Genomic DNA, 16,904 nt, shown 5'->3' on the forward strand with positions numbered 1-16,904 from the left:
AAAAGGTGCCCAGAGAAAGAAAACGAGCTGGGGACAAAAGCTACATCTGTATCTAAAGATAAGGGCAAGAGCAATGGCAAAGTCAGTAACCTCAGAGCAGAGCCCATCCAAGGCAGCATGCTGCTATTAAAACTTGCTGCTTAGAAATGAGTTATCCATTATTAATATTTCAAGTTACTAAATCCTTTCTAATCGTGTTTTAATGTGAGGCATAGCCACATGATTTAAAAGCAAAGCTCGAGACAATGTCAATCACTCCTGGGCGTGGAGCAATGGGGCAAAACCCACCACAGGAATACTGATGAGACGAAGTTTCTGCAGGGATGGAGAATTTGGGAGCAGCTTTCTTGAGATCTCAGCCTTCTCCAATATATCACATGACTTTTCTATGCTGCAGAGCTGTCTTTAACACCACAGGTACCTTTTCTCTGAATGTAGAGCGCAGAGCAAAGCTGGCACATGAGGCTTAGCTCACCAAACCTATCATGTGGACACAAGTCTGGATTTGGAGCAAGCTCTGGGATGCACCAAGAGAAGTAGATCCAAGAACAGTTTCCTCTTATCTTTTCATTTTATCATGGGATTCTGCATCTTAGTACACAGGAAGGATTTGCTCCTGCAGAAAGCCCCAGCTTTGGAGCACCAGTAATCCCAAATGAAAGTGGTGACATGTCAGTTGCTATTGGCTGACATTGACTTGCTGATGGAGGAGTGACAGCTTGTATTTTTCCCTTGTAACAGTGGAAGGCAATGCCAACATGTTCAGCTACACCTAAATACCAAGTGAATCCCAAATGGACCTGAAGCTCCAGCCTTATTAGATGTATTTTATATAACAATACAGATATCATATGGTGTATGTATGTTACTGAGGACACAGTATGTTTTAAACAATGTAGAACACAGAAAAGCAATCTCATGACCTTTCTGGTGAATTTCTACAGAGAGGGGCTCAGAAACACTATTATTGTCCCCAAACACCCACCATTAGCCATCACCCTCATTAACTTTCCACTCCTGCTTAATGTTGATCATTAATTGGGTCAAAGCTGTCAAGGTCAGGCTCAGAAATGGCAGTCACCCTGCAGTCCCAATCCACACCATCCCATAGTGGTGACAGAGCACTCCCACAGAGCAAACAAAGGTGAATCTGAGTAAACTGCCTCCCCAAAAGGCCACTTCACTGTGCCCTTTGAGCAGCAGCTTCCCCACTTCACATTTATGCCTGCAGATCTTTATATACACAGAACTCCTACTCTAGCCTCCATTGCCCTCAAAGTAAATGATTAACACAGCCAGCTTCACCTCGCCGCTCCCCTGAGTCCTGCTCAAGCACAGAGGGATGTTTTCCCCAGCACAATTCCCTGCCCTGCTCACAGAGGCCATAGCACTAAGAAGAGCCTGAGCACTGCAGCCAGATGTTAACTGTAGGCTCCTGCAGCTAAATGCCCATCATTTCCATTCATTCCACAAGCCAGAGCTATTCTCCTTTATTGCAAGCAAAGAGTGAACAGATGGGAAGGATAATACCAACACCTGAAGTAATAGCAACATTAGGGGCCCCATACTGCATCCATCTGTGCCCACCTCTTTCCCTCTCATTCAGACTCTAGGCAGTCCCACATTAAGGGAAATGGAAGCAGAGATGGAATGGGGACCAGGGTTACCAGGAAATGCAAACAGCATCCTGATAACAAGGTAAGAGATGGAGGTGGGACAAAGATTCAACACCAGTACCTCATGCCAGCAAAGGAGATGGCCCTGAAGGCAGCTCAAGCCCTGACACTATCAAACACAGTACTCACAGTCTTCTCTCGGCCACATTTAGTGCTGCAGTGGAACTGTTCACTGTAAAAGTTTCTTTAAATTCCAATACCAATGCATTTCCCAATAATAGTAAAGACAGCCTGCAACAGCAGGAAAATGGCTGGCTAATGCCTATAGTCCTAGCACCATTAGAACACTGGGGGTTGAGCTGCTTGGTTTTGGTTTGTTTTTGGCTAGTTTTGACCATAGAAACAGTTGACAACCGGTCCCCTCCTTTCCTCTCAATGCAGTTCATTTCCATGGCACATCACCTCTGATGGTACTGCTGGGTAGAAATTTTACTACTGGAAAGCTGGGGTTTTGGAGAAAACAGCAGTCTATGGGGACATCAGGCTATGGAGATATGTGCCCTGTAACAAAAGCCTTTCTGGTATGTGCTGCTTCTCACCAAGCTTCCCCTGGAGGAGCTTCCTGGAAGCACTTTGAAGATGTCACTGTTCCTCATTAAAATGGCTTTTGGGTTATTCAATGTAAATTCATGCTGAAAAAGAGAGGTTTTTGGGGACATCTCTTCCTGGCACCCCCAGCCACAAAGCCCTCTCTGAGAAGGATCACCTGAGGGGATGAAAGGAGAAGAGCTGTTTGATTGCTTCTTGTATGCATACAATAGTGAGATTGAATATTCAGCTCTGCGTTAACTGCAGTAGATGCAAGAAGCACAGATAGTTAATTACTGCAGCACGTGGACCAGGAGAGCAACACAGGCTGTTTTCCTGAGTTATACACCACCAACTTTGCAATAAAAAGAACAGGAGAAAAACAGGGAGAAAGACTGAGAAGTATCAGTAATTCAACTCCCTGTGCCACAAAGAGCTCCCAGAGCACTCAAAGAACCCACAGGACACCAAACCCCCTTCAACACCAATAGGCATTGCCACACCTGGCTCACAGCCTTATTTTCATCTTCTTCCCAGGAAAACACTCTTAGAGCCACACAGCTCACCGCACAGCAGCCAAATATCAACAGCACAAAGGGAAAACATGTGCCTCCATCCTTATAACCTCGATGGGCTCACACCTCAGCTGGTGCCAATCAGCCTAACCATGGATGGGTGCACAGCTGCACCCGGGCTCAGGTGTGCCCCTCAGGTTGTGTAAAGGAGCAGCCAGACCTCACCTCCCTGCAGCTGAGCAGCGTTTGTTATTCAGACAGAACCACACAAGTTGTGCTGAAAACTTCTTTGCCCAATGTTGAAAAAAATGACATTTCTCTTCAACACAGAAGTGACGCTTTATCAGAGTCCGCTGCTTTGGGGTTCTCCTTAGAAATTAAACCACAACTTTCAATTTTCCATGCAGAAATAAAAAAAGAAATTATTTTTTTTCTTGAAAGCAACTGCTCGGGTGAGTGCTGATTTTATTGTGCTATTAATATGATCATAAACAGGAATGGGGTGTTCATAGGCTCAAGTGCTTCATTACTCACTTGCTGACTTGGTAAAAATCACCGTGGCATTGGTATAAAGTGCAAAATGGAACAGATCATTGTAGTCAGGTTGTAAAATCATCTGGGCAGGTGACCTTTGAACAAAGGCAATTGATAGCTCCGAGGCAGCTGTACAACAACAGTAAAGATAATTATTGTCCACAAGCCACCAAACCTGTAGAAGAGCAAATACACACATGCCTGCGAATCAGTGAGCACCAGCGGGAGGGAGAAAGGTTCGTGGAGGAGAAATAAAAGTCAATCTCCAGACTAATCTGCTAATCAGCCTTGTTCGGAGCTTTGTGGGCAGGGATGAGGTGGGTCACAGCATGTGGCAGTGGCAGCTTCCTTGCTGGGGGTCCCATGGGTATCCCAACACCACCAGGTGAGCCGCAGAGTCCTGTTCTGTCAGCCCTTGGTTCTGGGGCCAGTCTGCTCCATTGCCATCCTGAATGTTCAAACTCTTACTGAGGCTGAGCAGCGTAGTGAGAGCAGGTCTGGGCACACAGTGTGAGCTGAGAAGACTCCGAGTTTCCCATGTGTTTTTTGTTCTTTCAGTCCCACAGGGCTGTGCAGGCAGCGCTGACTTTCTGTCAGGGGCAGAAATCTGCTCCTGCCTGAGGGATGGGAGCAAAAGGCTGGAAGAGACCGTGGAGAAACATGAAACCGGCCTCATGGATGATGCCGTCCAGTGAGTGCAGGAAGGAAAAATTACATACATCCCAATTGTTTCACTTCTTGTCACCCTGCCCCGTTTTGTCAGCCACCAGGCCCCAGAGCATCCCAACGGCCCGCCGACGGTTACCAACACGCAATAAATAAAACCGCTGGAGCCACTGGTGTCAACATCTTGGCATTGTTTGGGTCTTCTTGTTTGCCTTTAAAATAACTCTGCCCCTCAGGGTCACGCAGATGAGAAACTGAGGACCCCTTGCCTTCACCCGCAGAAATCATTCTGTTGCAGCTTGCATTGTGCTGCTGGCAAATGTGGGATTTGGGAGAGTGCCCAGGAGCATTGCTCATACTGCACCCGGGGCTCCTCCTTCCTGTGTCCCAGCATGTCAAGCTGGGACCCTACATTCCCTTGAGCCTGGGATGTAGAACTGTAGCATTTATTGAGTTGGAAGGGACCATTAAAGGTCATCTGTTCCAATTCCCCTGCAATGAACAAGATGTCACTATCTCCCCAGCTCCCATGGGTACTGTTTGAGCTGGATTTGGGACCAGTGTCACACTGCTCACCTTGTAGAGACTCAGCTATGCATTGAAAACCCCGAGGGCTACATTCAGAGTGAAACAAGCCCAAAGCTCTCACTGCAGAGGTAGGAAAGGTAGCAGTGAACCCAGGGAAGCGGTTGGAGCTCTGTTCTCTGGAGGTGTTCAAGAACCGTGGAGAAGTGGCACTGAGGAACATGGTCAGAGGGCATGGTGGAGTGGGCTGGGGTTGCACTTGGGGATCTTAGTGGTCTTTTCCAACTTTAATGGTTCTATGACTAATGAAACTCTGGAGGTGCAAGAAGAAAACCTCCAAAGATAGCTCTCATCAATGGGCTTCGCTAAAGAATGGGCTGAAAACCCCTCCATGCCCTCACATTGAGGAAGTGGCTGTGGGCTCACTGCTGAGCTATGGAGGTGTTAGAGGGATCGATCTCCTCAGTGCCCAGAGCATCTGCTCTCCTCCATCTCAGATGAGTCACGACTTGATGCCAGATTTCACTCTCCCTGATCATCTTTAGCTGTTGTTTATAATAAAAGTCAAGCGATCCATCTCTCCTGACAAGAGGAAGAGTTGCTCCAGGAAGCCCTAGACAGGTCAACTTCTATATTAAGTAGCTATTACTTGACAGTTTCCTGGCCATAAATAGCTGTCCAGGCAGGCTGGGGGTTTTATTTAGCAATAACAAATAAAGAAGGCCTTAGACATAACTTCATGACCTCACTCCCCCTTCAATTCCCACCCATCTCCATGCAGTACAGTCCCATCCTCACCCCAGCACCCCCAGCAAAGCACCTCTCCCCATTGCCCACCTCCTTGGTGCAGCTGCAAACCCTGTCTCCTCTCATTGCCCCACTTGGATTCCAGCTCCAAAACCCACTCTGAGCCCATGGCTGCTCTGATGTAATCCCAAATAACCGCTCATAAAGGAACCCAGAGGAGTGAAGTGATCCCAGAGTCCCCAGCAGCACTGCAGGCACTGGTGCCAACTTACGGAAATGCAGAGTAGGTTTTGTATCACTGGCCATCATCTGCTGCAGCACAGACCCAGGAAATTAATTCCTGTCTTTCCATGAGAAAAAAATAGGGGTGAAAAGGAATCTCTGACCCACAGGACTGAAAGCTGAAAGTTCTTCACCTGAAACGTGCCAAAAACTGCTGCAAACAAAAAGTACCTCCAGCACAGCCTCTGTTTTTCCACTCCTTAAGCCTTTCTTTGAACTTCTAATTCTTGGAGTTGAAAACCATGAAGGAAATACAAAAGAAAAACAGCATTTTGGAACTCTTTTATTATTTGGGTGTCAAGTGGTTTGCCTAAAATAATAATTAAAAAAATCCTTGTTTGGAGCTGGGAAAGGATGAGCGGTGTGTTTATTTCATGTCTGACTCATCAGCTCGGTGTTGGTACACTGAATGCTTCAGAAGCTAACACTCTATAGAGATGTTCGTTTTTAATATAAAACAGTAAATGTTTAAAACAACTATTGCTTTTCTTTTTCTTTTTCTCCGTGTTGTGGCCAATAAAACAGAAGGGAGGCCACACAGTTTACATTTTAATAAAATTAAGTTATTCGGTGCCACGTTATTACAGTCTTTATTGGAAAGTGGAATAAATTGCACACAGAGGAGTCATAGGAGGGAGAAATCACTGCGAATAAACATAGATTCTGGGATGCGTTTATTTGCTGGTTGCATCTCAAAGGAGGACAGCTTTCCGGGAGGAAAAAAAGGCAGCCTCAGGGAAGTCACCCTGGGTCTCCTCGGATGGGGAGGAGCTTTCTGGGTACCCCATCCAGCCGGCATCTTCCTCCCACATCCTCCAAGAGAAGCCTGTCCCACGGTGAGCCAGGCTGCGGGCACGAGGGGTTCTATGCGAGCGCCAGGGCACACCATGAGTCCTGCCGCAGCGGCACGCTCAGCCCTGGCTGCGGGGCCATGCTGCTGGGAGAGAAGGGGTAGTCCTCCGGCTCAAATTTGAACTCGCCGCCGGCCAGCGCCTCGTCTGACTGGCTCTGCGCCTGCCCCAAGAGGGAAGGGAAAGGTGTAGTTAGCCAGCAGGTCATTATAGTGCTTATCCTAATGCCGTGGCAGGGCTCTGATAGATGATGGGCACAGTATGTTATCCATGATGCTAATTAGAGGTGCCCAGTGTACATCCCCAGGCCAGCAAGCATGGAGAAAGCATCCCGGCACCTGTCTGCACTTATTTATTGACAACATGTGTGCTTTAGACATCTCTGGGCACGTGTCTATTTTTCAAGATTGTAACACAGATCTGATTTATCTGTTTTGGACAAAAAAAATCTCACCTGCATGCATGTCCAGATTGAGGGGGCTCAGACCCTGCACCAAGACAGGACAGGGCACCAAATGCCCATCTGCAGGTTAACTTAGAGCCATTTTTCCTTCCAGAAACGTGAAACACCTCTCCCACCAAACAAATCCTTGGGGTCTAAAGCACAGATAACATATGGCCTTTTCTTTGGAGCTATGGAGCTTTCCACCCAGGGTGGATCCCACCGGCTCACTGGGTGGCCTCTCAATGCAATGAACAAATTGCTTGGCCTTATCAGGGCCCCCGGGTCAGCCATGAGGAAGTGCATGGGGCACAGCTCCTGTGCCTTACCTGGGACACCGACACAATGCCCTGCCCGGGGTACTGCGAGGTTGTGCTGGGCTCCGACTTTAAAGTGACCGTGCTGTCTGAGTTCGTAATGGAGGAAGGGGAGTTCGTGGCCGAAGTGGTGGACCCTGCAGGAAAAGGAGCACAGAGCAGTGAAGGCACGATGATAGGCACAGATTTATTCCTAAGGAGATCTGTATTTCAGTAGCTAGCACTGCACTGCATGGCACAACACTACTGTTTTCTTTCTCCACCATCAGGGCAATGCTTTGTATTTGGCTAGCACAATGCTTAAGGGTTGGAACTAGATGACCTTTAAGGTCCCCTCCAACCTAAGCCATGCTATGATTCTATGAAGAAGGAAGAAGAACCCATTCACAGCCCAGCAGTACCACTCCTTCTACGGCCAAGAGCAGCAGATGCTGAATGTGTCCCAGTCCCTTCTCCTGGACTCCCAAACACACCACCCCTATCCCCAGTTTTTTCCTGTAGCCCATTGTAGCTCAGATCTGCTTGAACACAGTACTGCAGTGCTGGAACCTGGTGCCCACAGAGCAGGATTCCCTCCGGGATCATGATACCAACAAGGTTTACCACCCCACATCCTCCTCTCACTTGAGGACTATGCCTAAATGAAGATCCTAAAGCAAAAGCAATCATCAGGGAGAAAAATCACACTATGATTTTCTACTTTGCATAACTTCCTGCTGAGATGAGCTGTGCCCCAAACCCCTTGGGATGGGTGGGAGCAGCACTGTACCTGTTGAGGTTTTGCCTTTGGTAATGTTTTTTGGCTTCCTTTTCCTTGTCTGGATGCTTTCCTTTTTCATGGCCAGAGGTCTTGGTACCTTGACATTCATAAGGTTTGGAATGATTAATATTGTGTTTTACTTAGCTCCTTCCCGCACATGCATTGCTTTCCTATTTACACGCCGCAGTTCATGCAATGCACCTAAAGTCCTTGTCCTTCACTAAGTGCTATTTTTCTCTGCAACAGGCCTTGGCTGGAAGATGTATAAGGCTAACAGCTAAGGCTTTCCCACAATTTATTTTTTCCTTTATTTCCTATTTTCCTTTTCCTGATTTATTGGTGACCCTTACGAGAGAGCACTTCTAAATTAAACTGATGGCCGGGGCCTACACGACCCAGAGGGAGCAGTCATGGGATAAAGAGACTTGAACCTTCATGGCAGAAGCTCAAAGAGATCTGTATGGAGGAATGAAGACTTCTCTTGGCTGACAGACACGGTACCAACAGTTTCCATCCTCTGCAAATGATGATTATCAGTGTACCTCCCAAGTACCTCCCATTTTCCCCTTCACCTCATTCTGGGTAACCTCTGTAGAGGTCTCACAGCACTGAGCTATGGCTCTTCAGGCTGTGCTCTAGGGCTGCTCCCTGCAGACCGGTGTCCCAGACCCACCAGGAGGGATCCCATAACCCAGCACACTCCTGCCCTCACCCCATGGAGCTTCATGTACAAGCCGCAGGCGTTGCAGACGGGCTCCCCTTCGGCGTTCCTCCTCCAGAGAGTGGTGTTGGTTGTGTGGCAGTTAGTGCAACATAGGCCAGCACGTCTCGATGAAGACTTGAAAGCAAGCAAACAAATGCATGAATGCACACACACAAAAGGCAAACTGGGGAAGTTTCCTTTAATACAAAAATAAAATCTCCGTCTACAATGAGTTCCTGGAAAACACGGAACACGCAGTGTGAAGATAGCAAAATTCAGATGAAAGAAATTGCATTCAAATGAGATCACTCTAATTTGCAAGCGCTTTTTGCTTAAGCTCAATAATCCTGGCAGATCTCCTCCCAGTCCATTTCACAAACCTCCAACGAGTGCTGGGAGTGATCAGGATCCAGAGCACAGTGTGTGTATCTCAGACGGAGACAGAAGGAAGATACCTAGCAGGCTTTCAGTTCACAAACAGCCAAAAACTGCTGTTGCTTTAAGTGAACTCCACTTCTGTTTCTCTGCACTCACAACTACCACTAAAGTTAGCAACACCCCAATTAATCTCTTGTTTAAGACAACTGGAATCAATTGGCTGAGCTGAGCAGAGCTGAGCTGAACTGGCCCATGAGTGGACCAGCAGAGTTATTTTCTGCACGTCTCACAGATAATCTGTTCCCTCACAGGCTGCAGAAACACCACGCAAACATTAACTAATTACATATTTTGTGAGTGCTGTGATTGCTGGCTCTGCAATGTTAATATTTCTAAATGAAGAAGGGAAATATTCTGGCAGAAGCAGCAAAATCATTTCTAACAACTGAGCTTTTCTGAGCCACTGGAAAATCCACAGGTCTCTATATACAGACGTGTCAGCTTAATAGGTGTTTCATTTCAACGTCTCTTAGCACCTCACACGGGAACTATTTTAATAAGTATCCCAGTGATCTCAGTAACATCACGGCCTCTCTGCATTCAGGTGTGTGAATACATTATTCAGCCCTGAAAAGAATTACTCTGATTCCTCTCAAAGGCACACGATAGGCGATGCAGGCAATAAAGAATTCCCTGTTTGTTTATTTTTCCATTATACCCTGAAATCATAAGTAATCAATATGACAAATGAGGTGGGGTGAGCAGGAATAAAAATGAAATGTTTTTACAAGGTTAGCAGTCAGAGAGATCAGCATTGAGTTTCAAGAGACACCAGTGACGGGCCCACGCTTTGAATCAGTGGTTGCAAAGTGTTCTCAGCAACTATTTGCAAATAATGGTATTGCTCAGAAAATGGTTTGCCTTTCAAGAAATAACTGGGCAAAAATAATAATACGCTGAGGTGTGAGCTGACAGGCTGGGCACAGAGGAGGTGTCAACAGCTATTCTTGTCTGTAATATGGGGCATGGTGTCACAGCATGATCCTGGACCTGTTTTAGAGCTTTCTTAAAGCCTCAGAGCCACCAAGGTTGTGCCATTCACCTCTGCAAGCAGGAGGGCCCCCTGCACAGGTGGCTACCCAAAGGTGCTCAGCACGCCACACTGCTCCCATAAAGGCAAGGCCCTGAGGTGCAGCTCCTGCCACAGGAGTGAGGGGGAATTTGGAGCCTGGCATGGGCTGCTGAGATCTATCATCACCTGCGGATGGACAAAGGCCAATGCAAAGCGCTTTGGAAAGCCCCGAAATTTCTGGGCAGGCCCCTGGGAGGGAGGAACACACTGTCCTGGTGTCACACAGTGTTGGGCTATCTGCTGAGGCATCAGTGCCTGCCTGTGTTTGCATCTCCTGCACAGCAGACGCCATCCTCCATGGCTACACATTACAATAGAAAACCCAGAAACCCTGTGAGAATCCATCCCTACCCCACAGCTTGTCCATGTAGCAAGAAAAAAGACAGTCAAGGCTGCTTTTGCTCACTGAAGGACGACGATACAATACATTATTGCTGGTTCCCAGCAGTTCCCCTAAAAGAAAGCACATTGCTGCCTGCCTCCACCCCACTGCCTTTGTACCATTCTGACCTTGTCTAGGAAGTTGTTGACTTCAACATTGTGCTCCAGTGTTTATTTATACAAATGCACCATACACTCAAACAAAAACTCTTCACGGACCCGGCTTGACAGCCAAGTGCTGCTGATAAGCTCGAGGAACCATGAGCTGGTGCCTATCACGTTAACTGTGTGCAAGTTCTGCTTGGACAACTTGAAAAATTCGGATCCAGCAGGGCAGGTCCCTCCAAAGGGAGGTCCAAAGCTGTAAGAGACTTTGCTTTGCTTGCTTTTCAGAAGTATGGCATGATAGAGGGCAGCTGATGGCAATGTGAAAGTGTCTGCAGCACACATGACACATGGAACTAGCTAAAACTCCAAGTCACGGAGTTGGACATGGTCAGTGGGCATGGTGGTCACGGGTTGATGGTTGGACTTGATGATTTTAATGCTCTTTTCTATCCTTAATGATTCTATGATTCTAAGTCAGTTTGATGTGTGAGCTGCTGGGCACAGGTCTAGGTCTGTCACCAGTGCTGCCCCATGCAGCTCTGCTCCTACCATGCTCCTGCACTGGGAAATGCTCATGAGCAGAGGCAGCCAGCGCCAAGAGCTGCTCCGGTGTGGTGAAGGTGGTCTGGCTTTTAGGGCTGGGTCTAAGGTATCATCTTGTGAAACATATCAATAAACTTTGGCTAGGAAGATCCTGCCTAAAATAAAGTGCTGCTTCCCTCCTCCTCTAAGAAATATCCTTCCTGCTGAAAGCCACCACGCTGTGTGTCCAGATACAGGCCGAGAAAAGCAGCTGTCGCTGCTTCCATCATCACAGGGAAAAAGGAAAAATGGACTGCAAACGACAGGATGACTGCATGAGCTGCAGGCACCATCTGCACCATGTGCTCTATGTGCCACATTGTGCTCGCTGGGGCCTTGCTTTGTAAAAACACAAGTTGGAATAACCGCGGCACAGCGCCTGCTTAGAGAACAAAGGTCGTAACGTAAAGGGCAAAAGAAATCCTTTTTTCTCTCTGTGCCTGTATTTCGTTGTTCCTCATTGCTCCTCCAGCAGCGTGTTTCACCGCAGGCAGCCGTCCGGTGCTGCAGCAACAGCCCCGATTGTGAAATCATTTGGGGAGAAACACCCCAAGCCCAGAAAGCAAGGAGCAACTGGGGTGGTGGCTTTGCAGAGCACACCCAGGACCCTCTTGTCCATCATCAGCGGGTCCTCCTGTCCTCTACCTTGTTGCAAAATGGAACTGCAAACTGGTGGAGCAACCACGGTTTTGAAATCTGTCATTCCCGAGTCAGAATGGGAAGTCAAAATCACGGCCTCTTTCCTTTTCCATGCAATAAAACGCCATCAGGTATTTCAGCCTCACTGAAGTGTTTCCCCTGGATAAGAGTATCAGCTCTTTCACTCGGGCTTTATCACTGCATTGATAGCCAACATAACAAAACGGTTGGAAATGCTGTGATAATTCCAGTCTCGTCCCTCCGAAACAATCTTAAATCAGAAAACTTTGCTGAAATGTTATGTTAATGTTACTAAAAAAATGCCTCACGAGTGCTACTGATTGCCCCGTGCCAACAACAATGGACAAAATATTGGGTAACGGCAAGACCTGTCCCAGTGCCTGGGTGGAAAAGCTGCTCAAAGAGCCCTAGAAATTCAGCCAGTGTTGCGTTTTGATGGCAGGCTCTGAAACGCAGAGTTTGAGTTTGACTTTCAATACACAGATTGTGTTTGCTCCAAAGAAATCACCCGCGTTACTCCGAGATTTGCAGCTCAGCAGAGGCTGGATCCTGCTGCTGGGATGTATATGTAATATAATTACTTTTTGGTGAGATGGGCAAATCCTATCGGATAACATAAAACGTATCACAGAAACGCACTGATTTTGGTGAGCTGCCATTACAGAGTGATCGTCCACGGAGCCCCTGCTTGTTTCGTTTTGCAAATAGAATCACATTTCCACGATCAAAAGCGGAGTGAAGCATTTTATGCAATCCCAGATTTGTTTCTTATCGCTTCTTTGCACAGAAATTGTCACTGTTGGGTTACTGCTAACAATTTGTTTTGCAACACACAAAATAACTGCGGGACTACACCCGAGCAACAGCAAAAGGAACTCCCAGCTGTTCCCCAGCACGGCTCAGACAAACATCCTGTTTGTAATGACTGCTTCTGATGACAAGCTCTGAAACCAAAACTGTTATCACCAAATTTAAACATCCCAAAGCGACTGCACACAAAAAAAGAAGGCTCCTTTCCTCTTTCACCATGGGATCCCAATTGGAGGAAGCCCAACACCATGATGTGGGGAATTAATTCTTTATGCTGCCAACAAAAAAGGAACTACCAAATCCCAAATTCTCCCTGAGGAGGTTCCAGGTGTGGTAACTTATCCCCATCCCGCTCCCATTGCAACCTGCCTGGGATCAGCCCTGCCTTTTCCAACTGCTCTGTCTGCATGTCCTTATGAAGAACCAGCGCACAATCACTACTGTAATAGGAAAAAAGCAACAAGCCTATGCTGGGAACAGAGTCGGGAGCAGCCTATATAGCCCCATACGTTCCCATACACCCCTCCATTCGTCACTCCCCATTCTTGGTGCTGAGCTCCAACCTTTTGGGAGCAGCAATTCTGCAGCTTCGCTCCTTCTGAACCGCTCTGGCTGACATCAACAGCATTTATTCATAATTAGACTGAGAATCCAGCAGGCCCTAACACGGAGATCCCAACAGAACGTGCACCAGCAGCAGCCCCCAAAGCCTGCCCTCCAGCCACCCCCAGGCAGTCCAGCACTGTCCCCTTCTTACCAGCCTCTTCTGGGGTTTGAGCGGCCGGTTGATGCCGTTCATTTTGTGGTAGAGCCCACAGGCGTTGCACAGGTAGTGCCCGGTGCCATCCTTCCTCCAGAGCGGTGTGGACATGGCCCCACAGTTCACACACTCCCGACCATCCCCGGGGAACTCCTCCAAATACTCTGGAAGAGAGAGCCAAGGTCAGGAGCTGGCCCCATCGCAACGTGCCACCCGTGTATGGGGCACTGCAGGGCCCTAATCCCTCGTGCCCCACTGCTGCCATGCAAGGGATAACCAGGAGCTTGCCTCCATCCTGCAGAGCATGGGAAAAAAAAAAAAAACCCTTTATTCTCCCCCCACGACTTCATTTTTTAGTATATTGCTCAAAGGCAAAGTATTGGGGATTTTCATCTACCCCCACCCCAAAAATCCCAAAAGGGCTGTGGATGCCTCCGGGATGGGAACAAATAGAGTCCATCCGTGGTGTCATTCCTCCTTGGGCTGTAAAAATATTCCTAATTATCACCTCGGTAATGATGAACCCAGGGCTAATTGGAGTGCTTTTCCCGACTTCCATCACTGCACGGTGCTCACCGGGGGCTCCGTGCTGTGCGGGGTCTGCATGGAGGTTCAGCACCGCCGGCCCCACGCAATGCTCAGCAGCCACATACAGCCCTCCCGGCCCCAAATATCCCCTCACTGGGGCTCCTCCGGGCATTTCTCCTCTCCCGATGGCCCCCGGAGCCACCCGGCCCCAGCGCTGCGCTTTGCCCCACAGCCCGGGGCAGAACGGAGCGAGCCTCTGATTTGAGAGCAGGATTTTACCACTTTCTCCTCTTTTTCCCCCCCCCCCTTTCTCACTTTAAGAAACTTAATTTCCTCGACCTTGAAACTTTGTTTTCTTCCAAAGAAAATTTACTTTTTTTTTCCCTCCCCCCTTTCTTACTATTTTACGAATCGAAACCTTTAAAAAAAAAAATCCCTAACTAGGACAAAAAGAAAAAAAAGCAAAGACAAAAAAATAAAAAAAGTGTGTGTAGTAGGAAAGGAAAATAAAAAAAAATAAAAAGAGATAATAGAAAACAAAAAACAAGAAAAGTTAAAAAAAAAATTAAAAAGCAAGCCATAATTCATTAGCTGAAAAAAAAATGTATAGTTTACGCTACTTAAGAGCGGTTTACACTATTCAAGAGCAAAAATAAACGGCACAGAGGACGGCGGTCTTTCCTCCGGGTCCCAAAGCAGCAAACTCGAATTGCAGGAGATATTTCCTCCCTCAGTAGGAGCGGGGCTATTCGACCCCGCACAACGCAACGGATTTTCCGAGACAAAGAGAAAATCGTGGAAGCGAAGCGCTCCCGAGCATCCCCGGGTGGGAGGTAACGCCAGCGGGGAGGGGGCTGCGTCCCAGCCTCGCTTTGTTCTTGGGGCAGAGATAAGATAATGTGGATCACCGCAGTCAAGATGATAACGCGGCTGAGGTCTTGAAGTGGCTTTGAAAGGGCTTTGCGAGCCGCCGCCGGACGAGGATGCAGGAACAACCCCGGGGAGCATTGCTACAGCGAGACCCGAAAATTGCGTCTGTTTGGGTCCTGCTTTAAAGGGAGCCTGCGGTGTGGGTGCGGGGAACAGTGCGGGGCTCACGGGTCAATGCATGAACCTCTCCAAAGGCCGCGGGGCGCTGCAGCTGCGGACCTGTTTGGGTGAAGGCGAATGAGGAGCCCGAGAGTCTGTCCGAATATAAACTCATTTACCACAATAAATTACTTAAAAGGGTGGGAGCTATAAATCTGCCCCGCTAATTTAAACACAAGGGTAAGTATTGAAGTACGGGCACAAAGTCGATATTGTGGAGAGGAGATATTCGCGGGGGGGTGAGGGGTGCTGGACGGCCTCTGCTCCTCTGTCCTCTCCTTTGAAACGCGTTCTTTGCCCTCGTGTAACACAAACATGCACACACAGATCGCTCCGTATAGGGTCAGCCCCACGTTCCCTCTACCCGAACCATCCTTCCATCCCTGCGTAAAATCTTCCCGACGGGAAACAAAACCCACGGCGCGGTTCATCCCCACCAAAACACCGCGCACGGAGATGCTCCGACTCGAACCGAGAGAATCTCAACGCCCAGAAGCGGCGGTGAGGGCGACCTACCGAAGGTTGACCTGCGGCCGGGCAGGGCCGCCTGCCTCGTCTGCAGGCTGTGCAGCACGCTGCTCTCAAAGTGTCCGGCCGTCCACGAAGGCGGTAGCTCGGGGGTCACGTAGGCAGGGTAGGGGCTGGAGTAGGACCCGTTAACCGAGCGCACCAAAGCGTTGCTGTACTGCTCCCGGCCCCCGCCGCCCAGCAGCAGGGGCCCCTGGTAGGCACCGTCGCGCCCCGGGGGGCTGCTGCCCGGGGGGCTGTGGGGGTACGAGAAACCCGACGGCGGGTGCGGGCTGCCGGCGTTGAAGGCGGTGGTTTCGCCGCTGCTCTGAGCCCAGCCCGGAGGGTTGCCGAGGTGGCTTTGGTGCGGCTCGCAGCTTTGCAGGTAGGGGAGCGTCTGCAGCACGGAGGGCACCCGGGTGGTGGGCACGTAGACGGGCGAGCCGGCCGACGAGTGCAGGAAATTGCCGGAGTCGTGGGAATAAGCCGACTGGCCATGGTTGGGGGCGAGGGCCAGGCCCTGATACATGTTCCGTCCTCGGCGGCGGCGGCTGCTCAGGGCCCGGCCGGCTGCGCCCCGACGTTGCCGAAGCGCTCACTCAGAGGCACCTGAGGGGCAGAGCCGAGAGTCGCGGCTGAGCGAGGCCGGAGCACCCCGCACCTCTCCCGGCCCCCGGCCCACCCCCCGCTCCCAGCCCCCGTCTGCGGGAGACCCCGCGGACCCCGGTCCGAGGCCCTTCTTGCTTCCCCTCGTGAAAGCGCCACTTTCCTTAAAGCAGGAGCTTTAGCTTTACGTATATGCAGAATTTTTTCTCTCCATTAAGCTTTCCTCTGGTCCGCTCCATCCCACAGGGTCGAGCAAAGAAATCCACTGAACGAACAGCAGCGCCCGCGGCTCTGTCCCACCCGGCCCCGTCCCAGCTGCTCGGGCATTTCCAAGGATCCGAAAAAAACAGATTTTTTTTTTTTAAACAAAAGTATTTCCTTTCCCGTCTTTTTTTTTTTTGTAGCTCCGGGCCTGCAGCAAGCACCGGGGCCTGGTGGAAGTGCTGGTGGAAGGGAGATGCGGGCTGTGCCTAGGTGCCCGGGGCGCTGGGGCCGGGAGCTTTGGGGTCCCGGCGGTGCCGGGCAGCGGCTCCGACCCAGGGGCGGTCCCGATGTCCCCCAGCGGCCAACGCTGCCGTTTTGTGTTGAAAAGAGAAATAACGCTACCGCGGCCTCCCCGTGCTGATGGAGCCCTCGCAGTTACAGGGGGATCTCACCCCCCAAAAGAGCATCCCACCCCCGGGTGCCTCATCCCGTATCGGTACTCACATGGCAGCGGGCCGAGAGCGGAGCCGGGCATGGCCGGGTGGGCATGAAGCTGCGCTCAGACCATGCAGGGAAATCCCAGGAAAATCAGAATAATAATAATAATAATAAA

At 49.5% G+C, this 16,904-nt stretch overlaps 1 protein-coding gene across 1 annotated transcript; it reads right to left on the minus strand.

Annotated features, from left to right (window-relative positions):
• Positions 1-6,047: 6,047 nt before the first annotated feature.
• GATA5 (GATA binding protein 5) lies at positions 6,048-16,904 on the minus strand. The gene is made up of 7 exons (XM_010722423.3): positions 16,796-16,904; positions 15,491-16,090; positions 13,355-13,521; positions 8,556-8,681; positions 7,853-7,940; positions 7,096-7,220; positions 6,048-6,487 (listed from the first exon to the last, which is right to left on the minus strand). Exons 2-7 carry the CDS (start codon positions 16,008-16,010, stop codon positions 6,338-6,340), a joined length of 1,176 nt encoding a protein of 391 aa, XP_010720725.1. The 5' UTR covers positions 16,011-16,090; positions 16,796-16,904; the 3' UTR covers positions 6,048-6,337.

The sequence above is a fragment of the Meleagris gallopavo genome, chromosome 22 (genome assembly GCF_000146605.3).
Source record: "Meleagris gallopavo isolate NT-WF06-2002-E0010 breed Aviagen turkey brand Nicholas breeding stock chromosome 22, Turkey_5.1, whole genome shotgun sequence".
In the NCBI taxonomy this organism is placed as follows: Eukaryota; Metazoa; Chordata; class Aves; order Galliformes; family Phasianidae; genus Meleagris; species Meleagris gallopavo.

Coding starts and splice junctions, on each gene's coding strand:
- GATA5 (XM_010722423.3), bottom strand. CDS start 16,010: ATGTATCAGGGCCTGGCCCTCGCCCCCAACCATGGCCAGTCGGCTTAT. Junction 13,522..15,490: donor CGGCCGCAGGTCAACCTTCG/GTAGGTCGCCCT, acceptor TCTCTCTTCCAG/AGTATTTGGAGGAGTTCCCC. Junction 7,941..8,555: donor TGTACATGAAGCTCCATGGG/GTGAGGGCAGGA, acceptor ATGAATGTCAAG/GTACCAAGACCTCTGGCCAT.